General features: G+C 41.9%; 1 protein-coding gene across 2 annotated transcripts; it reads left to right on the top strand.

The window, feature by feature from the left end:
- Positions 1–662: 662 nt before the first annotated feature.
- Positions 663–24829, top strand: Pafah1b2 (platelet activating factor acetylhydrolase 1b catalytic subunit 2). 2 transcript variants are annotated; one of them, XM_050156265.1, is made up of 6 exons: positions 663–765; positions 10415–10502; positions 12686–12775; positions 14067–14183; positions 16028–16150; positions 21217–24829. In XM_050156265.1, exons 2-6 carry the CDS (start codon positions 10422–10424, stop codon positions 21493–21495), a joined length of 690 nt encoding a protein of 229 aa, XP_050012222.1. In that variant the 5' UTR covers positions 663–765; positions 10415–10421; the 3' UTR covers positions 21496–24829. The 2 variants fall into 2 exon arrangements, with proteins under 2 accessions (XP_050012222.1, XP_050012223.1); XM_050156266.1 differs by lacking the exon at positions 663–765 and adding an exon at positions 1226–1382.
- Positions 24830–27869: the final 3040 nt, after the last annotated feature.

Genomic DNA, 27869 nt, shown 5'->3' with positions numbered 1-27869 from the left:
CTCTGGATCCTGAGTGCTGGCTGGCTGTTTTCTTATACAACTCAGGACCACCTGCCCAGGAGTGGCACCACCCACTCCGAGCTGAGTCTTCCCCATCAATTATTAATCAAGAAAATACTCCCCCCTACACACGCTACCTACATGCCAATCTGATGACGCATTTTTTTTTTTTTTTAGTTGAAGTTCTTCCCAAACGACCCTGACTTGCGTCGAGTTGACAGAAACAACCAGGACATAAAGGTTTATCATTGGAGACTAATTCAAGTTGTTTCTCTTATCAATGTATTTCTAGACTGTTTAATCATTTAAGTTCCCAGACACCAGCTCTTTGAGAAACAGCACTTACTGAGCTCTTGCTAGTGCACCATAGGCGACTGGAGTATCTACCGGAGAGTTATGAGGTATATTAGCAATGGCAAAATCATTTGGTATGATGAAAAGTGTTTCGGACTTGAGATAATACGTGCAGCACAAGACAACACTGGTGATCTGACAATTTAGTTATCTTTATAGTTTAGGCTCACAGGTTTCAACACTATTCCCAAAGGTTTTCCCCAGCACAACCTCAAACTGTCAGTTCCAGGGTCTTGGAATGTTCTGCTATTGGCCTCACAGGTTTGAATGATTCCAAAAGCGCTCACTCTGACGATGACGCAATCTCTTGCCCCTCCTCTTGGCGCTGACCGCTCCGGCACTTATCCAGCCGTTAACCTCTAATCTCAATACTGATTCTAAGTACTCCTCTAAACTGGATGGATCTTTAAGGTAAAGACTTGGGGGCTCTGTCATCCTAAGGGCTATCACCTTAGAGGTGGCCCCACAATTTCAAATTTCATCACAGAAATAGAAATTCTGCTCGTAAATGTAGGGGTCTTCTTTTAACTTCGGGCCTATTTCTCCCAGTGTTCTGCAATCCGTTTTATCCTGTGGGTGGAGGAAACCAGGCTGGGTGGCTGAGAAGGGAATGGCGTCAGCGTGAGGTCACGCTCCACAGTGCCTAAGGCCATCTCGGGATGATTTCCATCATCCTATCACGACAGGAAGGCCCAAGAAAGACGGAGCCCTCAAGTCGAGGGGAAAAAGAGAAAAAAGTCGGTAAACTGGCAAGGACCGTTGGTCACCTGCGCGCCAAGTGGAGAGCGCCGACGGAGAGGGAAAGTGTGGCGCGCCAGTTCGGTCGTGGTCCCCGTAGCGCGGGGCGGGACTTCCGGAAGCCATTTGCCTGAGTGGCAGGGGGACCGGAAGTGGAGGCGCTGCTGCTTGGCGCTGGGGCCGGAGGAGGGGACGCGCGCCGGAACGGGGCCGCCAGGACCAAGGGAGCAACAGACACGCAACCCGCCGACGCCGCAGCCGCTGGGGGCCCGCACGGACCCTCTGCCTCTGTGAGTGCATCGCGGGGACCGCGGAGCTGGGGCTTGGGTGTCGCGGGTGGGACGCGCAAGCGAGATGGTATTGTGAGGCCCGGCTCCCCTCCCCCACACGGCCCCTCCCCCGCCGCGCCCCGCGCCGTCGCCCCACAGGCCCTCGGGGGCCCCGCGCGGTCCCTGCTGCCCTCCGGCGCCCGAGTCTCGCTCCGGCTGGCGGGTGTGTGCCCCGCGGGTCTCCTGAGCCGGCCTCCTGCCTTCTTCCTCAGCTGTTGCCTTTTCCCTCCATCTCCGGGGTGGGACCTCTAGGCCCAAGCCTGTGACTCGGTTGTTCGGTTGTGCTTTTTTTTTTAAAACGGATCACGCTCTTTTTCCTTTTTGTCGAAAACTGTCTCCTCATTAGAAACTTCTCTGTTGCCTTCGCTGAAACACCCCCAAAGACCCGTGTCAGGACTCTAAAAGGATTGTTAGAAGGCTAGCCTTAAGAGTCACCCACTCTCTTCCGCGAAGAGGCCGAGACGTTGGTGGTTTGGCCGATGGCCTACCAGTTTGGTGAATCCTGTCAGTGGCTAGATTTCTTGGCGGTGTGTTTCCCCTGCCCACCCTCCACCCCAGTCGTCCATGGCCAGTTAGCGGGTCAGAGCCTGTGGTCTACAGGTTTGATTGACTCCTGGCAGAGTGACTCATTATTCTGCTTTCCATAGCTCCCAGGCCAGCGCTGCCTTTCATCCATTCTCTCCGAACCTTAAGAAAAGCCACAGCCTTAACGCTTTGGCGTCTCTGAAGAGCGTGGCTATGGACAAAGGAAAGAGCACCTGGACGCTAGGAGCAGGTCCTAGAGCTGCATTTTCTACAGCTTTCAACTGGGTGCAGAGAGAGGGCCAGAGGGGAAAAGGTGGAGAAAGAGGAAAGAGAAAATACGGACTAATCTTTGCCTTGGATGGGCTTTGTGTCTGTCTTTAGGCTCCTTCCCTGGGCACATTGTTCTGACTTAAAGGTTGCCTCCTTGTGGGGTAGTAGGGGAGGGAGTCATTGCGCATTAATTTGTTGGCATGGGCACTTGATGATAAATTATGGATGTGCTGGATCCTGGGGGGCCGCCCACCAGAGGTTGAGGAAGGGTATTCTGATGAGGCCTGCCTTTCTCTTCAGAATAACCCTGCCAGCGTTCTGAAGCAAGATGAAAAGCCTCAGGCCTTAATGGAAGCGCTCGAAATCTTTTCATTCTCATTTCAAAGGTCTCTGTTAGTTTCATGGTTCACACACACAAAATCCAATTGAGCTGGGGAATTGGTAATTGTTTTGTTGGGACTGGCTTCCACACCGTGCATGTAGAAAGTCTGGTTCTGTGTTGTCATGGTCTAAGTGGAGAGGGCAGAAAGTTTCGGGTTAGGATAGCTTCCTCTTCGCAGAGAATTTTGAAGGACAACTAAAGTTCTCTGTAGAATACTTTTTTCATGGAAATTTACAAAACTACCCACCTTTTACTTCCCTTCTGCTACTTTTTTACTACCAAGCCTGCTGTTTGTTGGGTAAAGAGATTATTAAGAATCAGTAAGGTGAGATGGGGGGGGGTGCTGCTTTTTGGTTTGTTGCGGTACTAGGAATTGAGCACTGCCACTGGGAAACGGAGTTACGGTTATGAGCTGCACCTGTAGTTGCTGGGAATCAAACATGGGGACCTCTAGAAGAGCAGTAAGTGCTCTTAACAGCTGAGCCATCTCTTCATCTTCCCCCCTCCCCCAGTTTGCTTGTTTGGTTTTTGAGACAGGATTCCTCTGTGTAATTCTGACAGTCTTGAAACTCACTCTGTAGACCAGGCGGGCTTCTAACTCACTGAGATACGCCTGCCTCTTTCTCTCAAGCACTGGCATTCAAGGTGTGCACCACTATTCTCAGTGTGGCTGGGATAGAAATTTGCTTTCTGCTTAGGTCCGGAATCCTGCAACTCGGATTTTTTGCAACTTCCATAAGTTGCTCTTTGGATGCCTCCTGATTCATTTCTTCATTCATTTTCTGTATTTTTTAAAATCTTTTTGGTTTTTTGAGACAGGCTTTCTCTGTAACTTTGGAGCCTGTCCTGGAACTAGCTCTTGTAGACCAGGCTGGCCTCGAACTCACAGAGATCAGCCTGCCTTAGCCTCCCGAGTGCTGGGATTAAAGGTGTGCGCCACCAACACCCGGCTATTTTCATGTTTATAAATATGTTGCCTACATGTATGTATATAAGTGTATCACATGTATGCAATGCCAACATAGGCCAGAAGGCGCCAGATCCCCTGAACTAGAGTCACAGATGGTTGTAAATCACCATGTGGGTGCTGAGAGTTGAACCCTGGTCCTCTGCAAAGAGCAGCCAATGCTCTTAACCACCTCCTGTCTCTTTAAATTTTCTATATTTAGAAATCGTGTGTGTGCGCATGTGTGTGTGTAGGTCGGAGAACAGCTTGAGGAGTTCTATTTTTGCACCACGGGGGCTCTGAAGTCAAGGCTCAGATTGTTACCCTTGGTAGCAAGCACTCTGAATCTATTTGGCACTCAGTCCATTTTATATATGTGTGTGTGTTTGTTTTTGTTTTTGTTTTTTTTTAAGCATGGTTTCTCTCTGTAGCTATGGGCACTCACTTTGTGGACCAGGCTGGCCTCAAACTCACAGAGATTCTCCTGCCTCTGCTTTACAAGTGCTGGGATTAAAGGTGTGCACCACTACTGCCTGGCTGTCCATTTATTCTTGAACAAAGCTTGTTTTATACAGGAATAGGTTGCATGATAAATTTTACTTTACCAAGCTGTTTCATTTATTTGTTTTTTATTATTATCACTCAAAACCCTGAACAAAGCACTTCCATCTGAACCCTAAATCTTATATTCTGCTTGAGAGGGGCTCCCTGTGTAGCCTGGCCGCCTGGACTTGGTGCAAGTACCTGTGTCTACCTTCTAGATGCTGAGATCACAGGTGTCCCAATACTGCAACCAGTCATAAGTTCCGATTTTTTCCCAAGACAAAATGAAGGGACACGGAAGGAGAAACCAAGAAACAAAATTTGCTTGCCTAAAGTTAAAAGGCAGTTATAACTGAGAGAAGATTGAAAACCATTCCAAACTGTTCCAAACCATTCCTTCAATATGAATACAAAGGCAAAGCAACTGAGTGCAAGTGCTTTGTGCCTCTGACTCTTGGATGTGTTCTTCTGCCACATCAGACATCTTACAACAGAGTAACTTCCACTATTTCACAGAAGCCCGCAGTTTTATAACATTTTTAAAACCTAGAAGTGGGATCTTTGGGCTGACGAGGGAGGGGGACTTTTTGGGGGGAGGGGGAGGGAAATGGGAGGTAGTGGCGGGAAAGAGACAGAAATCTTCAATAAATAAATTAAAAAAAATAAAAATAAAAAAATAAAATAAAACCTAGAAGTGGAAAACTGAGCCATAAATTCTTGCCATCTCTTCTTTATTGGCCAGACCAGAAAGAACAATCAAGAGGTCTAGCCAAGCCAGGAATGGTGGCAAACACTTTTAATTTCAGTAGAAGCAGATGGATCTCTGAGTTTGAGGTCGGCTTTGTCTATAGAGCAGTTCCAGGATAGCCAGGGTCACACAGAGAAAACTTGTCTAAAAAACTCAAAGTTTAGACATTTGGAAGTCAGATAATGTCAACTGTTGTGTGTGTGTTTTTTTTTTTTAATTATTTAACTTTATTTTATGTGCATTGGTGTGAGGATGTCAGATCTGGAACTTGAGCTACAGACAGTTGTGAGCTGCCATGTGGGTGCTGGGAATTGAACCTGGGTCCTTTGGAAGGGCAGGCAGAGCTCTTAACCGCTGAGCCATCTCTCCAGCCCCAACTGTTGTTTTCTTTAAGACAAATAAGCAAGGAATGAGGCTGGCAATATGGCACACACACCAATTAAATGTGATTTTTTTTAATATAAAAAGTAATAATAGCCTTGGTTTGCTTAACAGAAATAGATTAGTGATGGAACTATAGCTCAGTGGTAGAGTGCTCACCCAATGTGTAGGTTTTGGGTTCAATACCCAGTGCCACAAAATGAAATAAGCCCACCATCCCATAAACAGCAATAATTTGAACAAACATTACATTCCTAATTCAGAGGTCTGGAATGCTCTGAATCTGGTTTATATTTTTAGTTTGAGAATATCACATGGTACCACAAATGGTAAATTCCATATCTGACTTCATATGTTGGATCATAGTGAGACATTCGGTACACTAACAGTATTATATAAAGCTACCTCCGCACTGTCTGTTAGATGTACCTGAAATGTAAGTGAACCTGGAACCCATTCTCAAGGCATCTCGTGTATGCACAAATGCAATTCTGAATACCTTAGAGAGCTACAACCTATGTGTGACTTCTGTTTCAAATCCTACCTTTCCTACTTAATAGTTTTCCAATAGAACAGATTCCTTAGGTATTATTTATTTATTTTGAGACATGAGACATGAGAGCCCTGGCTATCCTGGAACATTCTGTGTAGATTAAGACTAAGACTAAACTGTCTTCCTTGAACTCACAGATCTGCCTGCCTTGAGTGCTAGGATTAAAGATGTGGTATCATAGCTAGTAAGTTCCTTTTTGTTTTGTTTTGTTTTTCGAGACAGGGTTTCTCTGTAGCTTTGGAGCCTGCCCTGGAACTAGCTCTGGTAGACCATGTTGGTCTCGGACTCACAGAGATCCACCTGCCTCTGCCTCCCGAGTGCTGGGATTAAAAGCATGTACCACCACCACCTGGCCAGTAAGTTCTTAATAAGTGTTCATTATAAGTTGTTTTAGATAGTTGTTTACCTGATGAGTGAGTTCAGAAAACCCATTTCTAAATTAAACTGTAGACCCAAGAAGATGTTAAAGTTTATTCAGGCCTGTGGTCTTGAGAATAGATTGTGACCTGATGCATGAGATGAATCTTTGGAACTTTAAGGAAAAAAAAACCCAGGATTAATTTTTTAAGCCAAAAAGAAAAAAAGAGAGAGAGAATAGCCTCAGTGATGACCACCTACAATCTCTGCATTTGGGAGGATGAGGCAGTGAAGCAGGATAGTGAGTTTGAATCTAGCCTGGATTACGTGACAAGACCTTGTCTCAAAACCCATAAAACTTGACTAATTAATATGCATGTTGGGGTGGAGAAATAGCTCAGAGGTTAAGACAACCGTTTTAGTGAGATCTGATGCCGTCTTCTGGCATAGAGTCAATGGAGCATTCATATTCATAAAATAAATAAATTTCTAAAAAGAATTAAAAAGTAAGGTCTAGATAGATGTGGTGGCACACACCTTTAATTCCAGCAGTAGGATGTATGTAAAATTTGTCTTTTAGTAGTAAAAAGCACCATTCTTTGATACAGGGAATTCTATAAATTAGCATGAAAATGGCATAGACAGTTACATTCTTGTGTGTAACCATTGCCTGTAACACGGCAATGAAGACAAACTGAAACACAGGTAAGACTTCCACTTGGTTCTGAGGCAGTTTTCTCCCCGTGACTATTATTTGTCTCCTAATCTTTGGTGGGGTTTTTTTGTTTGTTTGTTTTTGTTTTTCGAGACAGGGTTTAGCTTTGGAGCCTGTCCTGGAACTAGCTCTTGTAGACCAGATTGGCCTCAAACTCACAGAGATCTGCCTGCCTCTGCCTCCCAAGTGCTGGGATTAAAGGCGCGCACCACCATTTGGGGTGTGTGTGTGTGTGTGTGTGTGTGTGTGTGTGTGTGTGTGTGTTGAGATAGGATCTCACTTACTTGGTAACCTGGAACTCACTGTGTAGCATCAGGTTGCCCCAGACTCACAAAGCTTCCTTCCCTCAATCTCCCAAATGGTGAAAGCCACTGTGTTTGACTTAACCTTTGTTTTGAGAAAAGACCTCGTGTATCCCAGGATGGTCTTGAACTCACGTAGGTACAGTTGACCTTGAGTTTCTGTTCTCCCTCCCTGAGTGTTAGCTAGGATTATAAGATTATAAAGATTATATTGATAAAATTTAGTATGTTGCTAGGAATTGAACCCAAAGTTTCAGGCATGGCCAGGCAAGCATGCTACTAACAAGGTTTTATCCTTAGTGCCTAGTTTTGTCTTTGTGTATTTCTGTGTGTGCACATGCATGTAGTACATGTGGAGGTCAGGCATCAAACTTTGGGTGTTCCTCAGTTAATATTCACCCCCACCACCCCCCTTTTGAGACAGAATCTTGATACTTAACCCTAACTGGCCTGGAGCTTGCAGTGTAGACCAAACTGTCTTCAACCTACAGAAGTACACCTGCCTCTGTCTCCTAAATTCTGGGATTAAAGGCATGTGTCGCCACAGCTTGAGTTACTCAGGTAACTTCATGATTTTTAAGAGACAATAAATGGTCTCTCTCTAACCTGGAATTCTAAGTTAGTATAAGCTAGACCATTACACTGGCCACGAGCCCAAGAATCTGCCTGTCTCCACCTCCTCAGAGCTAGGATTATTAGCACATGCTGTCACACCTGGCTTCCTTTTCTAAACAAGAATGTTGGGGTTGAATTTGAGCACCTTCATCTCCGGTTTTGTCTTATTAGTACCTTAATTACTGTATAGTCACTGTGATGATTTAGTGGATTCTAATTGTTGCTGTAGTCCTGTTTACTCAAAACATTTTATGTATATGGGTGTTTTGCCTGCATATATATTTGTGTATCATGTTCATACTTGGTGCCCAAGAAGGCCAGAAATGAGTGTTAGATACCCAGGAGCTACAATTACAGATAGCTGCTAAATGGGTGCTGGGAATTGAAACAGGGTGATCTGAAAAAAGCAGCCAGTGCTCTTAACCTCTGAGCCATCTCTCCAGCCTATTCTATTTATTTGTTTGTTTATTGAGATAAGATCTCTCTATAATATCTCTACTTAGCCTTGGTTGTCCTGGAACTCACTATGGAAACTGGGTTAGCCTTAAACTATTGAACTAACTCATCTTGATCTCCCTGCCTCTGCCTCCAGAGTGCTGAGATGAAAGACATGTGCCACAATGTGTAATTTTTTTTAAGCATTCATATGTATGATATGTGTGTGAATGCCATTGTGAGTGTAAAAGTGTGTGTGTGTGTAGGTAGGTAGGTAGGTAGGTAAAAACATGGATTTTTACAGAATTGGTCCTCTTTCCGCAGTGTGAATTTTAGAGATCTATTTCAGGTTGCCAGGCTTTCATGACAAGTGCTTTTACTCTCTAAGCCATGTGACTGGCTCCTGTAGTCTGTGTCTGTGTTTGTATGCCGTGTGTGTGGTAGTGCCTGTGGAGACTTGCAGAGATTATCATATCCCTTGGAGTTGGAATCCACATGGGTGTTAGAATCCAAACCCAAGTTCTGCAAGAACAGCAAGTGTACTTAACCACTGAGCTAACTCTTCAGGCTCCCCACACTGTACTCTATTCTTTAGTGTATAATTCTAGCAGCCTTAAAGGCTGTAATGTAGATTTCATTATTCTATAAGTGTCTAATTTTTTAAGCAATTTTGTGCTTGCTACAATCAGTGATCATGAAAACTAACATAGGATAGGTGTGTCAGGTAAAGTGTATATTTGGAGCAGAGCTTTTACCTTTTGGGGGCTGGGGTTTGAGACAGGGTTTCTCTGTGTAACTTGAGGTCCTGTTTGTTGGGGTTTCTGCCCTGCCCAGTTCCCATAGCCAGTAAGCCCCAAAGAAAATCACACAGATTTCCATAAGATTATAAACTGATTGGCCCGTTAACTCAGGCTTCTTAACTCTTGCAATGTATATTAACCCATTATTCTTATCTATGTTAGCCACTTGGCTCAGTACCTTTTTCAGGGGGCAGGTCACATCCTGCTTCTTACGTGGTCTGGGCAGGAGTCGAGGGAGCTTCCTGCTTCCCAGAACTCTCCTGTTCTCACCACCCCGCCTCTACTTCCTGTCTGGTAGACCCACCTATATTTCCTGCCTGGCCAATCAGCATTTATTTAAAACATGATTGACAGAATACAGACAATTCTCCCACACCACTCTGTATAACAACTCCAACTGTCCTGGAACTCACTCTGTAGACCAGCCTGGCCTTGAACTCACAAAAAGATTCATCTACCTCTGCCTCCAGAATGCTAGGATTAATGGGGTAAGTCACCACTTGTTCATTTAATCTTAATAACAGCAAAGAGAGGAGTGATGGGGTTAATGTTTTATGTGATGGTCTTTTCATAAGTGATATGAAAATGTCTAAAGTCAGTGGTAATATTTTAGAGACTTATATAATCATGTTCTAGAATTCATCTCTGCTGAAAATCAATCCTGTTTTAGTTCCCAGGCAAAATCCATAATAAAATGTTATTTTAACCTGACAGTATGGGCTGGAGGGATGGCTCAGACGTTAAGAACACTGATTGCTCTTCCAGATGACCTGTATTCAATTCTGAGTAACCACATAGTGGCTCACAACCATCTGTATTGAGATCTGGTGCCCTCTTCTGTCCTGCAGCATACTTGCAGACAAAATACTGTATACATAATTAATAAATTAACCTTCCAAAAATTTTTTAAAAAAACACAAAACATACTGGCTGCTCTTTCAGAGGACCCAATTCAATTGCCTTCACCCACATGGCACTTAACAATCTTCTGTAATTCCAATTCCAGGGTATCTGACCCCCCTCTTCTGACTTTTGTGGGCACTACACAAATTTGATGTACAAACATACAAGCATAATACATCTTTACATAAATAGAAATATTTTTAGAAAGAAGCAAGGTGGTGGTAATACATGCCTTTAATCTCAGCACTTGGGAGGCAGTACTAAACAGATCTCTATGAATTCGAGGCCAGCCTAGTCTAGTCTAGTGAGTTCCAGGACAGCTGGGGCTACACAGAGAAACCCTGTCCTGAAAAACATAAATTAAAATAAATAAATACATAAATATTTACTGGGCCAGTAGCATAGTAAGTTCCATGATAGCCAGAGCTACATAGTGAGACCCTGTCTCAAAAACTGACTTTATTTGGTATTTTAATGTTCTTGTTAATAAATGAAACATGACAGACATTTCTCCTCAGGTGTAGAATGAGCCAAGGAGACTCAAACCCAGCAGCTATTCCACATGCAGCAGAAGATATTCAAGGAGATGACAGGTGGATGTCTCAGGTAAAAGTTGGTGCATATGGATTACTTGCATGGATGGATGACTTTGTGTGTATGCTAGTATATGTGTGTGCATGCACGAGCTAACGTGTTTGCACGCATGTGATGACCAGAGATCTGGTGTTTTCTTCAATTGATTGTTCTCCACCTTACCTTTTGAAACAATGTTCTCACTGAACCTAGAGCTATCTAATTTCTTTTCTTTCTGATTTTTCCAGGAAGGGTTTCTCTGTAGCTTGGGAGCCTGTCCTCTCTGTAGACCAGGCTAGCCTCAAACTCAAAGAGATCCACCTGCCTCTTACCTCCCAAGTTTTGAAGTTAAACGTGTGGGCAACCACTGCATAGCAAAATAAGTTTCTTGACCAGGTGTGCTCGGCAGCACTTCCAATGATCTAAACTCAGGAGACTGAGGCAGCACTACTAGGAGTTAAAGGCCAGCCTGGGCTACATAGTTAGACCTGACTTTAAAAAGCAAACAGTCAGAGGCTGGTGAGATGGCTCAGTGGTTAAGAGCACTGATTGCTCCTCCAGAGGACAGGGGTTCAATTCCCAGCACTCACATGGCAGCTCGCAGCTGTCTGTAGCTCCAATTCAAGAGAATCTGACATCATTATACCAATGTGCATGAAATAAAGTTAAATTTTTTTTTTTTTTTAAAAAAAAGCAAATAGTCAGGCAGTTCCTACTGGGTTCCTCCTGCTTTTAAACTTAGATTAGACTGGAAAGGATTGAGTCCTGATCTGCTGACAGTTTTGCATTTGGATGTTACAGCTGTTCAAAATATGTATTATATCTACAAGCTAGGCATCTACCTCAGGAGGAAGCTGAGGAGGAAAAAAAGACTTGGGTTTTAATTAGATCCTAGTTCAAAGATAAATGTAATACTTTAGAGAATCTGTAAAGCCTGATATAGATTGGATAATAGATGTTAATGGCTAGTTTTTATTTTCTTAGTATGGTTTCATAAAAGAACATTCTAACTTGTAAGTATTTGCTGTAATACCTGAGTCATGGGAAGTAGAGAGATGGCTCAGCAGTTAAGGACACTAGCTACATTATTATGAAGTGTGGAGTTCAGATCCAGCACCCACCTTGGGTGGTTCACCAAACACCTGAATCTCCAGCTTCAAGGGATAGGATGCCCTCTAGTGGCTTCCTCATTCACCCTCAAACATTCATGCTTGTATGCAGCCCTAAGTAAAGTAAAACTTTCTTTAAAAAAAATAAAAGAATTAGCTCACATCTATTTTCCCAGCACAATTGGGAATTAGAGGCAAGAGGATACAGGAATTCAAGGCTAGTCTGGGGTATTCAAGACAGTTTCAAAAACAAAAGAGGCTGAGCGTGGTGACACATGCATTAGCTATCAACCTCAGGTAGAGGCAGGTGGATCTCTCTTGAGTTTGAGGCCATTTTGGTTTATTATATACCAAGTTATAAGCTAGCCAGTATAGTGAGACTTTGTCTCAAAAACAACAACAAAATCTCAAATAATTTAACAGATAAATAGCTGTATAAAAAGATAAAACAAATGCCAGGCAGTGGTGGCGCATGCCTTTAATCCCAGCACTCGGGAGGCAGAGGCAGGTGGATCTCAGTGAGTTCAAGTCCAGCCTGGTCTAGGACAGGCTCCAAAGCTACAGAGAAACCCTGTCTTGAAAAACCAGAGAGAGAGAGAGAGAGAGAGAGAGAGAGAGAGAGAGAGAGAGAGAGAGAGAGAAACAAATCTAGAAAATGTCATAACAATAAGTTTGCATCAGTGTATACATATGCATATGTCTGAATCATCTTGATAGCCCCCAAAATGCCTTCTTTTTCCCCCTAATTTGGGGGGGAGGTAGGCTTTTTTTGTTTTGTTTTTTTAAATTAAATGAAGCATTTTGCTATTCTGGATTTAGTAAAATTGCGATTTTCTTGAATAGAATAATCAGTATGGCATTGGTAGAAAATAATTTCCAATTAACCAGAGAAAAAAAGAAGCAGCTTTAGACTAGCCTGAAAAGGATGGGTGGCTTGGTTAATTTGCTTGCTTACTTATTTGTTTTATATTGTTGGGAGTGGGTCTCTGGGTCTTGCCCATAACTAATGTTTTAAAGGACCTGGTTGGACAGCTGTTACTTTTAGGCCTATGAATTGCAAAAGGAAAGAAATACCAATTTCTTATTTTTCTTTCTTCTATAAACCAGCATAATAGGTTTGTTCTGGACTGTAAAGACAAAGAGCCGGACGTGCTCTTTGTGGGAGATTCCATGGTTCAGTTGATGCAGCAGTACGAGGTAAATCGGGTAATCTTGACTCCTTGTATATGTCCACTGATAACTTACAGACTTCGATTCTAAACTGACCTCCTAGGCTCAGGGTTGACAGATGTTCTAGTGCTATGAGCAGATGTACCTAGTGGGATTCTTGGGCTAGTATTATTTGTAGCAAAACTCCCTTTTTTGCTCTTGGCTTCCGAGTAGCTTGATATTTGCTATATTTGCCTGGTGGTAATGTCTGATTCTTCTATTTGCTTTGTCCTGCTCATGATTCTCACATATTTGTGTTCTGCCACTTTCTGACTTGTGTGGGGGTGAGGGTGGGGGTAGAAATTGGGTTTCTCTGTGTAGCCTCGGTTGGATGGAACTCACTCTGTAAACCAGCTCACCTCTGCGTTCTGAATGCTAAGATTAAAGGAGTGCACCACCACTGCTCTGAAACTTGTATATTTTTGTAATAGGCGTTTCCAAATATTTTCAGGGTTGGGTTGGGCAATCTTCCAAAGGAAACTTAAAAGAAAATACAACTTTATTTCTTATTTTGTTTGGTTGGTTGGTTGGTTTTTCTGAGACAAGGTTTCTCTATATAACAGCCCTACCCTGACTGTCCTGGAACTTTCTCTGTAGACCAGGCTGGCCTTGAAGTCACAGTGCTAGGATTAAAGGCTCGTACCACCATCACCTGGCATCATTTAGTTTTTTAAAAATAGTCAAATTCATGAAAAAAATGTTTATTGAGCTTGATTTAGGATGTTGATTTCTCAGTGGGTATTAGAATGGGCTGTGTAGGTTCTTGAGCTACAACTCAGTGCTGCATTAAGAACTAAGTCATGCCAGGCTCCCAGCAGTTGGGAGGCAGAGACTGGTGGATCTCTGAGTTCTAGGCCAGCCTGGTTTACAGAGCAAGTTCCAGGAAGGCTCCAAAGCCACAGATAAACCCTGTCTACAAACAAACAAACAAAGAAGTGAATCACTGCACACTAGCATCTCAAAGCTCTTTAAGTGAATGGCATATTGTTTTTGGTGCTAACATTTGAATAAAGAATGTAGAAGATTAGTGTTTGTGGTAGTGCACGCCTGAAATCCTGCCTCTAGGGAGGCAGAGGCAGGGGAGTCTCTGAGTTTGAGACTAACCTGCTCTAGAGTAAGTTCCAGGACAGCCAGGGCTGCACAGAGAAACCCTGTCCCAAGAAAACAACAACAAAAATGTGGAAGATGTTAGTTTTAGATGTATTAAATCATATTGCAATTAAAGGCCTTGTATTTCCAGTGATTTTTAGTCTAACTGAAACAAGTTTTTTGTTTTTAGATTTGGCGAGAGCTGTTTTCCCCACTTCATGCACTTAATTTTGGAATTGGGGGAGACACAACACGACATGTTTTATGGAGACTAAAGAATGGAGAACTGGAGAACATTAAGCCTAAGGTGATGAAACATACTTTTAAAAGATAGGATTAGTCTTGTCTTCCAAGTACAGTTGTTTGAAGTAGTGAAAAATTGCTTCTTTAAAGGTTTGATTCATGCTTGCTCTTTCTTTCATGCTTGTGTATAGGAAACATCTGTGCTTAGGAAATTAGTGAGGCACCGACCTAAAAACGGACCTAGTCTATTGTTTGGCTGGGTTGTATTGTGATTGTTAGGACTCTTCAGTAGGAGGAGTCAATTTGATGCTCAGTAGGTTTGGAATGCCTGGGCAGTACTGTGGGAAGCAGAGCAATGACTCACTTCAGGAAATGCTGGGCACATAAACAAATATATGGCCAAGATCTCTGAGTTCTTCTGAAAAAGCTGGGGATATATGTGAACAAATGAATCTGTAATGTCTTTTCACATTATAAACATCTGTGGTTGGGGTACTGCATATAATTTTTTCAACCCCTAAAGAGAAAGAAAAGAAAAAACAAAGGAGAGTCCCTAGTGAAAGTTGCTTTCACCGGGCATATGGTGCATGCCTTTAAATACAAGTAGAGAAAACATTGTTAAAACTACATCCAGCATGTGCTCAACTATGTTCATAGCAGCATTGTTTGCCATAGCCAGAACCTGGAAACAACCTAAATGTCCCTTGACCGAAGAATAGATAAGGAAAATGTGGCACATTTACACAGTGAAGTACTACACAGCAGAGAAAAATAACATCTTGAAATTTGTAAGCAAACGGATAGAGCTAGAAAACATCATACTGAGTGAGGTAACCCAGACCCAGAAAGACAATTATCATATGAACTCACGCATAAGTGGCTTTTAAACATGAAGCAAAGAAAACCAGCCTGCAAATCACAATCCCAGAGAACCTAGACAACAATGGGGACCCTATGAGAGACATACATGGCTCTAATGTGCTTAGGAAGTAGAAAAAGACAAGATCTCCTGTAGTAAATTGGGAGCATGGGGACCTTGGGAGAGGGTTGAAGGGGAGGAAAGAGATAGGGAGGGGAGCAGAGAAAAATGTAGAGCTCAATAAAAATCAATTAAAAAAATTAACAACAACAAAAAACTACATCCAACCTCCATCCTAGTGACTCCTTTCTTGAGTGCACCTGTGTGTTTATAGCCTTTGCACTCCTGCGTGCTCTTGTTATTGCTAGAGTATTTGTAACCAGGGAAGTCTTTACTGTGACAGGATTCAGTTCCTTTAAATCCCACTTTGCTATAGCTGTTTATTTATCTTCAACCATATTATTAGGCATAAGCCACTAGGCTTTGTTTCTGGGAATTTGATTACATTTATTTCATGTGTATGCATGCATGTGCAACAATGTGTGTGTAAAAGTCAGAGGGCGCCTTTTAGAAATGGGTTTTCTCTTTCTTCCACCTGGGTTTGTATATTGAACTCAGGTTTGCAGACTTGGCAACAGGCGTCTTTACCCAAGGAGCCATTTCACTTTTGTTTTCAGTTTTCCAATTGAAGTTACCCAACATCATCTGAGAAGCTCATTTTCCTTTTGATTTTTTTTTAAATTTTTATTGAATTTTCGATTTATTTTACTTGTGTCTTCACATGCAAATATGAGTGAACATATTGTGGCACTGTGGGGTTTTGTGGACTTTTGTGGGAATTGATTGCTGCTTTGTACCATGTGGGCCCAAGGAGTTGATGGGGTTGAACTTAGGTCATTAAGCCTCTTGGCAAATCCCTTTACCTGTTGAGCCTTCTCACCTATTCCTGATTCTCTGTTTTTTTTTTAATAGGTTTTCATTTAAATGTTTTATGTTCTTTTATTCCTTGATCTTCATCGTCTCCCCTCTTTTTTCTTCCCTCATTGTAGGTCATTGTTGTCTGGGTAGGAACAAACAACCATGAAAATACAGCAGAAGAAGTAGCAGGTGGAATTGAGGCAATTGTACAGCTTATAAATACAAGGCAGCCACAGGCCAAAGTCATTGTGCTGGTGAGTAGTCGTTCTGGGAGGAGACTTTTATATCTTTAGAGTCACTCACTGAAAAATCTTTTTTAAAAAATGGTGTCTCTCATCAATATAGAGTCTTTAAGTGGAAGCAATTTCTGATAGTTGTTTGCAAGGGCAGGATGGTTAGGATAAAAGGTCATGAAGGGATGTATTTGCTATTACTAGTAGTTTGTGTTTTAGTTTGTAGGTGCCAAAGAGCCAGATCTTTTTTAACTGGTATGTCTGAAGACAACCTATAAGAATTAGTTTTCGCACACCTTTAATCCCAGCACTTGGGAGGCAGAGGCAGGCGGATCTCTGGGAGTTTGAGGCCAGCCTGGTCTACAAGAGCTAGTTCCGGGACAGGCACCAAAGCTACAGAGAAACCCTGTCTCGAAAAACCAAAAAAAAAAAAAAAAAAAGAATTAGTTTTCACTGGATGCTTGATAATGGTGAACAGCTTTAATCCCAGCACTTGGGAGGAAGAGGCAGGTGGAGCTCTGTGAGTTTGAGACCAGTTTGGTCTATAGAGCAAGTTCCAGGACAGCCAGGGCCACACAGAGAAGCCTTTTCTCAAAAAAACACCACCACCAACAACAAAAGAAATAGTTCTCTTCTACCACTATGTAGGTGCCAGGGATCAAACTCAGATCATCAGGTATTGTGACAGCTTTTACCTGGTGAATTATCTTGCCAGCTTCAGATCTTAGTCTTTACTTCATGGCATTTAATATTTTTTAAAGATTTAATTCAAAGAAAAACATATAGCTCAATAAAACAATTTTAAAAAGATTCAAATAAAAATGATTTATTGTATATACAGTGTTCTGTCTGCATGTATGCCTGCATGCAAAAGAGGCCACCAGATCTCATTACAGATGGTTGTGAGCCACCATATGTTTGCTGAGAATTGAACTCAGGACCTCTGGAAGAGCAGCCAGTGCTCTTGACCACAGAGCTATCTCTTCAACCCCCTTGTAGCTGTTGCATTTTGTGTTTTATTCCATGCTGGTATATTGTGACTTGAGAGTTTAGCTCTAAAAAAGCCTCTTGGGGGTGTTGATATATGAATGGTGCAGGGAAAATCCTCCCAAATCCTTTTGTTTTAAAATTGTTTTGTTTTAAAATTGTTGAAAATCCTCCAAAATCCTTTTGTTTTAAAGTGAATATTAAGGAGCTGAGGGCATATAACTCAGTGGTAGAGTATTTGCATAGTATGTGTGTGACCCTAGATTTGATCCCCAATACTGAATTTATTTATAAAAAGTCAAATTTGATAAAGGTACTGATTATGCTCTTATCAATAATTCTGAAATATTAGAAGTAACCTAAATGAGGAAGTACTCTGGGAATGATCCTAGAGTACATTAGCCCAGATCATATTAAAACTGAGTGGACGGCTAGAGAGATGGCTCAGAGGTTAAGAGCACCAGCTGCTCTTCCGGAGGACCTGAGTTTAATTCCCAGCAACCACTTGGTGGCTCACAACCATCTATAATGAGATCTAATGCCCTCTCCTGGCCTGCAGGCATACATGGAGGCAGAATGTTGTATACATAATAATAAATAAATCTTTATGAATGGTATGTGAAAAAGACCATGCTGTATTGAGGTGGAAAACCTGTGGTTACTTAAACATACACTCATTTGGATATTTGGATATATATCCAATTATTTGGAAAAAGTCTAAAAGAAGCAGAATTAGAAGAGTTGTTAAAAGGTAAAGGGATTAAATTTTCCCTGTGTACACACATATGTATGTGTCTCTATGTAAGTGTGTGAATACAGTGATGCACATGTGGAGGTTGCACAACAACCTCAGATACTGGTCCTTGCCTTCTACCTAGTTTTAGACATCTCTTGTTCCACCCTGCGTATTCCAGGCTAGCTGACCCACAAACTTACAAGAATCCTCCTGTCTCGACCTCCCAACTCAGAATAGCACTGCAGGGATTATAGGTGGCTGCTGTATCTTGCTTTACATGAATTCTGGGGAACTTGGGTTCTTGTGCATGGGCAGCAAGCACTTTCCCCATGGAGCCATTTTTTTTTTTTTTTTTAAGTTTTTCGAGACAGGGTTTCTCTGTAGCTTTGGACCTCGACCTGGCACTAGCTCTTGTAGACCAGGCTGGCCTCGAACTCACAGAGATCTGCCTGTCTCTGCCTCCCCAAGTGCTGGGATTAAAGGCGTGCGCCACCACCGCCCGGCTTCATTGAGCCATTTTTGTTGCCAGGATTGTAATGTCTTTTTTTAGCAATCATTTAAAATCAAAGGGGGAAAAAAAATCAATCAGTATACCTTGGTACTTTGATTAAGGAAAATGTTATGCAAGTACAAAAACTTTTTTTATATTTTTTATAATTAGTTATTTTGTGTGTACTGTAGAAACTTGTGCTGTAGAAACTTGTGTATGTATATGAAGGTCAAAAGACAACTAAAGGTGGTTGATTTTTCTGAGGATTGAGGTTAGATCATCAGGTTTATTGGCAATGTCTTTTCTCATTGAACCATCTCAATGGCTATTTTTTCTCATTCTTGTTTGTAAATACCAGTAGATATGTTGCCCTGATCATGAGAAATAATCATTCTGTTGTTTTTAATGACTTGAGAGTTGGAACAAAGTATTTGTTGATTACTGGTCATCTTTCCTGGATACTTCTTATATCTCAACCTGACTTTGCAATGTTAGCATTGTTAGCATGTGACATATTAGGTAGAACCTTCAACTTTTTTTTTTCTTTTTTCCTTTTTTATTTTTTTTTTCTTGAGACGGTATTCTGTAGCCAATGCTGGCATCAGATTCAGTATGTAGCTGAAGATATTTAACTCCTACTCTTTAGTCACCAACTGTGAGGATTACAGGCATGTGCCATCACTGCTAGTCCCGGAGTTTGCACGTAACAGTAACAAGCTCAGTTTTAAGACTGACTTCATCATTTGAAATGTTTTAGCATAGCAAATATAGAGGGAGATAGACCAGTGTAACAAATTGAGAATTCTTCGTGGCTTTTGGGGAACTGTAAAATCATAACTAAATTGGCAACCAAAGCCCCAACGCGTTACTGAAAGAGAGAGAGTGAATATGTACTAGAGCATACTTGGAATATAAAATCTGCAGTAAGGACTGGTGCTGTAGCTCATGGTGGAGCTCTTGCTTTGCATTCGTTAGGTCCTAGGTTCAGTCCCCAGTCCTACCAGTAATAACAAGTTAGTAAAAATAAAGGACCCACAGTAAACTTGTTCTTGAAATAAAACATCTCACATACCCTATAGGAGAAACTAGGGACAAACTTTTTACCAGAATAGCAGTTGACTCCTGTTGACTCACTAGGTATTGACCAGCTACGAGGATGGCGATGTCTGGCAGCACTTCTGTAATGGAACCAATTATCTTCTGTTGAAGACTACCTCTACTTTGCATTGATAAAAATCTTGCCTTTGACATGTAATATTTCTTTTTACCAATAGTATGTAGATGTTGATTTATCTGAAAATTGTATTAGATCGTTAATATACAAGTTAGAATTAATTTAGGATACATTTATCTTGCCAGGTATGTAATTCATTAATTTATGTGTTTAAGACAGCTTTGATTCCAATTCTCTTTCTTATAAATATTGTAGTGTAGCTTTCTCTGGCATTGATAGGTGTGTCTAGGCTACGTTCTCCTGACAAAGTATAGGGAGAAAGAATTGAAGGGAGGACACACTGGCTTTGGGAGAACCAGTGGGAGATATTTTAGGAATTGAGATGAATAGCATTAAGTTTCTAAACAAAGGTAATGTATATTATCATAGTGAAGAAAAAGAAGATGGAGGCTGTGGATGTGGCTCATTTGTTATAGTGCTTGCTGGGCATGAACTGAACACAGGCTTCACCCTGTATTTCATTCCTGGTACCACATAAATCACATGTGATTGTATATGCCTGTAATCCTTAGCCGAGTAGTGAGTTTGAGGTCAGCCTGGGATTCACGAGAAACTGTCTCAGAAGACAGAGATTGATTAGAGAAATATTTAGAATGTGAACATTTAGTGATTCCATGATGAATAAGGAATGTGAGATGAGAGACTTGGGATGTTGGAATGACAGTTGATATAATGGACAAGGAGCACAGTTTAAAAAGAAGATGATGAACAGCTCTTTGACATGCTGGGGGGACCTGTAGGTGGAAGTTCAGTGGAATTCTGAAGCTCTAAAAAAGATCTTGGCTAAAGTGTTCAGAGTGGTAGGCTAGAGAGTGACATAGAAGTTAAGAGCACTTGCTGTTCTTCAGAGTATCCAGGTTTGACTCCTGGTACCCACATGATGACTCACTGCCATCTGTAACTCCTTCAGTTCCAGGACATCCGACATACTTTTCTGTCCTCTTCAGGTACCAGGTACAGATGTGGTACATAGACATACATGGAAGTGAAACACTCATACACATAAAAATAATTATAAAATGTTTAGAATGGAGAAGAGTTGATCGTGAAGAGTATCAACAGTTAGCAACACAATGAGGAAGACACTGAGAAACAAAAAAGAACAGGTCAGCTTTAAATAAAACTACCATAGTCAGGGCTGGAGAGATGGCTCAATGGCTAAGAAGACTGACTGCTCTTTGAGAGGACCCAGGCTCAATCCCCAGCACCCACATGGCAGCTCATATCTGTCTGTAACTCAGTTCCAGGGCTTATGACATTCTCATACCAGTACACATATAGGAAAAACACCTGCCGGGCGGTGGTGGCGCACGCCTTTAATCCCAGCACTTGGGAGGCAGAGGCAGGCGGATCTCTGAGTTCGAGACCAGCCTGGTCTACAAGAGCTAGTTCCAGGACAGGAACCAAAACCACAGAGAAACCCTGTCTCGAAANAAAAAAAAAAAAAAAAAAAAAAAAAAAAAAAAAAACACCAATGCACATAAAATAAAAATAAATTATATTTAAAACGAAAAAACAAACTGCCATAGTCGGGTATTTTAGACGGTAGAGTATGAGTGCCAGGAATACTGGAAGTTGTAAGGAAGTAAAGGAAAACAAATAACCCTCATCTGTTAATGTTCTTCTGTGCTCTGCCCCAGGGTCTGTTACCTCGTGGGGAGAAGCCCAACCCTTTAAGACAAAAGAATGCCAAGGTGAACCAGCTTCTCAAGGTTTCCCTGCCGAAGCTTGCCAATGTGCAGCTCCTGGATACGGACGGGGGCTTCGTGCACTCGGACGGTGCCATCTCCTGCCACGACATGTTTGATTTTCTTCATCTCACAGGAGGGGGCTATGCAAAGATCTGCAAACCCCTCCATGAACTGATCATGCAGTTGTTGGAGGAAACACCGGAGGAAAAGCAAACCACCATTGCTTGACTGGCCCCATCAGTGTTAACAACATCCCAGCTTCCTCAGATCATTTACACCACTGGCACTACAGAATCCTTAAGGCACTTTGCATTGTACAATGTTCCTGGATGCTTGTATCTAATGTTTGAAGGGGAGGAGGGATTTAAACTGGTCCTGTATATAAAGGTTTGTTTGGCACAGGAGAAAAATTAGCCAAGAAAAATTCATTTAAAACCAGAAGGGGACTTTTTGTTGTATATGACACATTTGTCGAAGTATCACTGTTTTTCCTAGGACAACATCAAGCATGAGTACAATATGAAGATTGTTTTCTTGGCCCTTTTTTCTATGGATTATGTCATATGTGATAATTATCACATCTACTTGGCTTTAAACTTATTTTTGGTCCAGTTTTAAGGTTCATGAGTTAGTGTGTTGTGTTGTTTTGTTTGATTCCTGTATCCTCAGTGTTTTTATTAGCAAATAGCATCAGATTAAACATGCTTGTCACTCAGATATGAAAGATGCTATAGTTAACAAGCAAGTTTATTCCTCTCAATCTAGCAGTGAAACAAGTTCTGGGGACTGTGGGATATTATTTGTATGCTGCTGAATGAATATCATGTCTGTAATAGACCCATGCATGCAGCCTTTCCTCTGCTTCCCCTTCATCTCTTTGCAGGTGGGTTTAATTACATTGCAAGCTTTTAACTCATTTTTAATCTAGGAGTTGCATTGCTGTCAGGATGATCTTATTGATGTATAACTCATTCCGTGTGGTGTTCTGTGATGTTAGGGTCTGTGTAGTGTTACTCAGAGTTCTGGTTGTTGTGCACCCCCCCCCCCCACCTGTTATGGTTTTCTTTGTTTTTAGCGTTTGGAGTAGGGGATCAGAATTGTTTCCCATTCCATAATGCCTGATGTTATTTCAAGTTTTATATATTATCTTAAGGTGTATATGTTCGTTTTCATTTTATATATATATAGATAGATATATTTTACAGTACCGGATCAAACCCAGGGCCTAGCACATACTAAGCAAGTGCTCTGCCACTGAAGTAATCCCTAGTCTTGTTTGTTTCTTAATTGGTTTAATTCTTAAATTCTATCAGTAAAAAAATATTTGGCTTTTTCCACAAGAAACAGTGAAGCTGTTCTCATAGTAGATGTTCTCTCTTTTTTGGTTTTTTTTTTTTTTTTTTTTTTTGAAAGCAGGGTTTCTCTGTGTAGTTCTGGCTGTTCTAGAACTCTCTCTGTTTACCAGGCTGGCCTCAAAAATTGAGAGATTAGCCTACCTCTGCCTCACCAGTGCTAGGATCAAAGGCGTATGTCACCTTGCCCCACTTTGGATATGCTGGATTTATTCCACCATTTTAGTAAAGATGAGAACTAGGTTTGTCTTTTAGTTTTTGAGGCAGGGTCTCGCTGTGTAGTTCTGGGTAGCCTGGAATTTGCTATATAGACCAGACTGGCCTTGAACTCACAGAGGTCTTTCTGCCCTGCCTCCTGAGGACTGAGATTAAAGGCAAACTCCACCAAGCAGGTGGCTTATTTAACTTTTAAGGCACCTTATATAATGTGTGTTCATCGAGATTTTAACGGTCTGCTCTTGAGCTACACAAACTGCCAATTGAGAGAACAGGAGATTGTTGGTTGTCCGGTAGCATATAGACCCTGTACAAGCTGGATCTACAAAAATTTTAAACTGGACCAGGTTGGGGGTTGAAGTAACCCATTAAATGTGCTCTTCCATGATTCTGCTTAATGGTTACATTCAGTAGCTATGATCTAGACTATATTATGTTCTGCTTTCAAAGCAGCTATTAGGGCTGTTAGAGGAGTTGCTGGTTTGTGCTGAGACCTGCACCTGACTGAGAAGGATACAATTTAGGAAGGCGTTTTTTCCTGATGAACCTCTTTGTAGGAATTTATTTTAATGCATAGTCTTGTGAATGTATCATGTCTTCATTAGCGACAGGAATATACACATGGTGTTTACTAAAATTGTTTACTACATTCAAATTCCCTTTTATTTTTTTAGTAGCCCAAGTTCTTGAGTTTTTCAAGATATTGTTTTCTGAACTGAGGTATAATTTTAGAAAGGAGATCTAATTAAGCCAGAATTTTGTGTGTAAAAAGAACATTTCTATCCAGGTGTTTCTGTGTTCCTCAGAGAGTGGGAGTATGGTCCAAATGAATCCATTAGGTCACTCCTGCAGCATGCGCTTATAGCTTCTCTTGACCAAGGATGAGCTAGTCTTATGAGTTGACCTTCAGCTCCTGCGTGTGTGTATAAACCTCAGATGTTACTACATTTTATATCTACCAGAGCTATTCAAGCAATAGTATTTGAACCACTAGCCTTTTAAATAAAACTCAGCCCTATTGCTAACATGCAGATACTGAGTCCACTGTCATTTCTTGCCAGGTTTACTTATGTTGTTTTAGGGGGAAAAAGTGTTTCTTAGTTTTTCTTTGGTTGACATCCCAGATTGCTTCAGTGACAGAACCGGTTAGTCCTTGTAATTTTTTTTAAGATATGAACTGAATGCAGTGTCTACATGAAGTGTCTTAGTTTATCATTGTGATTAAGGGGCTAGGCAGCTAGCACAGATAATGCTTTGCTCCCTTTCTTAGTAGGTGGGGTGGGTTTCCTTAGTGAGAGTCTACATGTACCCTGGCTTCTCTAGATCCTCTTGTCTCTCTCCCCAACCCTGGATGTTCTGTTCCTTTCTCAGTATAATACAGCTTGGCTTTCAACTTCTCATGTAGCTGTGGATGCCCTTGAACCTTCCAGGTGCTAGGGGTCATGTCTCTAATGTGGCAGGTTGGAGGTGCCCTGCCAAAGGGATGATCGATTGCAAGTGACTTGGCTACCCTTGCAAGTTGCAGATTACATTGGCAGTGCTCTGGCCAATAAATATGTCTGGTATGGTAGGACTGTTGAGGAACTTTATTTAATCCTGATTCTTCTGTCAAAATTCTTCACCCAGCAAAGTAAGTTTTGAGTAGCTCATGCGCTGTCTTTAAGAATTGTAGCTCTCATTGTTAAAGAAGTCGAAAATTTCTATTTGCATTTCAGTCTGACCACTTCTAGTTGTATGCTAAAGTCTGGGGCCTATCTGTGCTGAGGTGTATGGACATTGCTAGTTTTCTAATTATTACAGTGGTGAAGAAAGTAGACACGAAAGGGAGCATGGCCAGCTCCTCATGTGAGTGGGGCTTGTCTGTGGTCTTCCTCCTCGCGACACTGCAGCAGGCTGACTGGACCTCCCCAAGACTGTGTTTGCTAAAGGCTTCTTGACTAGAATCCATTCTGTTCAGTGCTTATTTAATATAAAAGACAACATTTCACTGCGAACTCACTGATGTCTTTCTGTCTCTTTTATCATAGTTTAGATTCCAATGGAAAAAGCAGGGGTGGGCTTTTCTACCTTATAAACAAACTGGATTCTTTGCTCATCTTATGTCCTGTGGAACTGAATGTACCAAGTTGAGTCCCTCTCACAGGGCAGTACAGTAGGATGGGTGAGTAGTTAGAAGTAACCCTGAGTAGATCTATGACGGGGTGTTGTGGATTGGTCAGTCTCCTGGAACTCAGCAATCTGCCTACCACACCCCACCTGCTCACATTAAAGGTGTGCCCTACCGTGCCTGGCCTTACAGATAATTAATAAACCATAATCTGACCTTTGACCCTGTTTTATAAATTCAGTGTTTAGAGTTTTTCACAGAACATCCCATGGGGTATTGTGTTTTTATTCTTCACACCAATAGTCACCATGATTTTAATGCTTGGAGCAGTGACTCCTGTTACCTGTAGCTTACACTCAGATAACTGGCTCTTCTGGGTTTCCGTACCTTCAGAGTATCTTCCATCCCAGCTGTTTTATGTAGATGTAGCCCCATATAGCTATTGGATGACAGGCCAGAGAAACCTTGTCTTGAAGAAGAAAAAAAGAGCCTTAGAAATTGAGTGTTACATCCTGTCTAAGGTAATCCTAGCATAAATAGTTGAGACTGTATTTCCTGACCTCCTTGCCCTTGTGCTATGCATCACTCTAGCTTCCCAGGAAATAAGGTAAATGAGGTCACCGTGCAACTAGTTGCCCCCTCAGGTGATTGTCCTATGGCTGAGGTGTCTTCACAGGGTGAGGCAGCAGCTGCTCTAGTCTTTGTGCTGCTAGAGTGTCCCTTTCGGCTCTAGCTTTTATGTGGTCACAACATTCAGTAAATTTACTTAAAATGCATTGTCTGGTCATCAGCCTTCCCACCTTCAACCAGCACTGAAATGAAATCATTGTAAAACAAGAACTTATACAGATGTACCTATGGGGTTGCAGAGGCTACAGAGCTCTGTGTTAGCATGCCAGTAAAGTCAACTTTAGAGGAAGGTACTACTTAGATAAATGAATCTACAATATACGTACATGGAGTCAAAATACAATTCCCTACATATCTAATCCTTCTGATATCCAGAAAGATGACTTGTTTATGTTTTTGTCTTGTAGCTCAGGCTGTCCTGAAACTCGTTGTGTAGTTGAGGATGATCTTGAACTCATTATTCTGCTTCTATTTTCTAAGTGCCGAGGTTACAGTGTTCACCCACCACCTTATCTAGCCAGAAATATAGCTTCAAAATAGACAGTTTGCCTGCTCCCAATACCATGATTGCAGATGAAATCTTATTCACATCTCCAACATGACTGCCTCCTTTGACGTCCATCTTGTAGATAAGGCCAGAATAGTTTTTCAGATAGCTTAGTATGAATGTGCGCTGTAGACTGCTTTATCAGGACGAGTGTCATCAGTTCCAGCATGACACAGCATGATGTCAGTACAGTACATGAACCTTGACCATACCCTCATTTACTACCCATGCCTCCCAAGCTGAAATTGTGTTCCAGGCATCCTGTGAAGCTATGGGACTAGAGCAAGGTATCAGTCCTAATGACAGCTCACCAGCAGTAGTCACCACTGGAGCATGTGGCTAAACGTTTCTATGGCATGCTCACTTTATCCCTCTGCCACAGTGATGTTGTGGCATTGAAAGGCAGAGGACTTGATAAGGCAGAAATAAGGTGGTTTTCTTCCCAATGCAGCTAATACAGCAAAGCTCCTCTCCACCCAAACTCATAGAGATCATCTTTGTCAGTTGCCTAAACAATTATTTTTAGATAAGGTATATGTTGTGCAGGCTGGCCTTGAACTCCCCATCCTTTTTTGCCTCAGCCTGCCAAATAGGTGGAATCACAGACCTGAGCCAGCTGACTCAGCTTGATCGCATTTTTACATAGCCATTCTGAATCAAGGATCTTCAGTGTTTGGCTGAACAGTGGTTCTCTTTGATGCCAGTGTGATCTCATGTAGGCCTCTGGCCTTATTTTCTGGCTCATGTGAACTTAATTCATTTATAAACATTTTTTTGCCTGTGTTTAAGACAGGTTCTTGCTGTCTGGCCCTGACTGGGTTCAAACTGACCATCTTGCCCCAGCCTCTTAGTTGCTGAGATCACAGACAGGCACCACTGCCTGGCTTCCGTGAACACATTTTACACACCGAGCAGCTTTGTCAGCACACTAGTGAAGAAGTCAAGAACAGCAGCATGCTTTTGACAGCTACTGGCTTACAGGGTCAAGTTCAAGACTTCCATTCTTCTTAATCCTTCCCTTTGAGCCTTCATGCCAGTACCATATAACTTAAGCATATGGCTGCTTCGAGGTGAACTACTGTCTGGAATATGTTCCTGTCCCTTTGCTGGTAGTTTCCCATCTGTCATGCAGTAGGAACACCTGGAGTCTTTGCTGGTTTCTCCTGTTTCTAGCTCCAGTCTGTGTTCACATCATGTCCTCTACAAACTTTTAAAAAGAATGGGTGTTTTGTTTGTTTTTTAAACGACATATATTTTCAAGTGGGTGCACATGCCACAGTGGAGGTTGGATGGCAGCCTGTGGGAGTTGGTGATCTCCTTACCATGTGATTGTGGTTATGGGACTTAGGTCTTAAAGTGTCGCAAATTGCCCTTATCTGCAGAGACATCTTCCAGGCCTATGTAAATACAGAAGGTGCTTTAAGCCTCTCTCTGTTCCCAGCGCAGCTTAGTGACAAGCAGAGGCCAGACACTGAATAAACAGAATGAATGAATGGGAATTGTTTCATTGTCATTTGGCTCGTAACTCAGCATTCAGGCAGGAGCACAAATATTTTTCCTTCTGTGCCCACTTATTTCAGGGACACCATACAGCTTCTGTCTAGGGATTATTTTTCCTAGTGATAAACGAGGGAGAAATAGAAATGAAATTGACTTGGGTAAGGGTATCTGCTGCCAATCCTGACCTCCTGAGTTCCATTCCCAGGACCCACATGGAAAGGAGAGAACTGCCTTCCGCAGGATGTCTGCA

Source organism: Alexandromys fortis, unplaced genomic scaffold (genome assembly GCF_014885135.2).
Source record: "Alexandromys fortis isolate MF-2015 unplaced genomic scaffold, M_Fortis_MF-2015_v1.1 scaffold_89, whole genome shotgun sequence".
NCBI classification, from domain to species: domain Eukaryota; kingdom Metazoa; phylum Chordata; class Mammalia; order Rodentia; family Cricetidae; genus Alexandromys; species Alexandromys fortis.
This window is presented reverse-complemented; position numbering and strand designations above follow the sequence as displayed.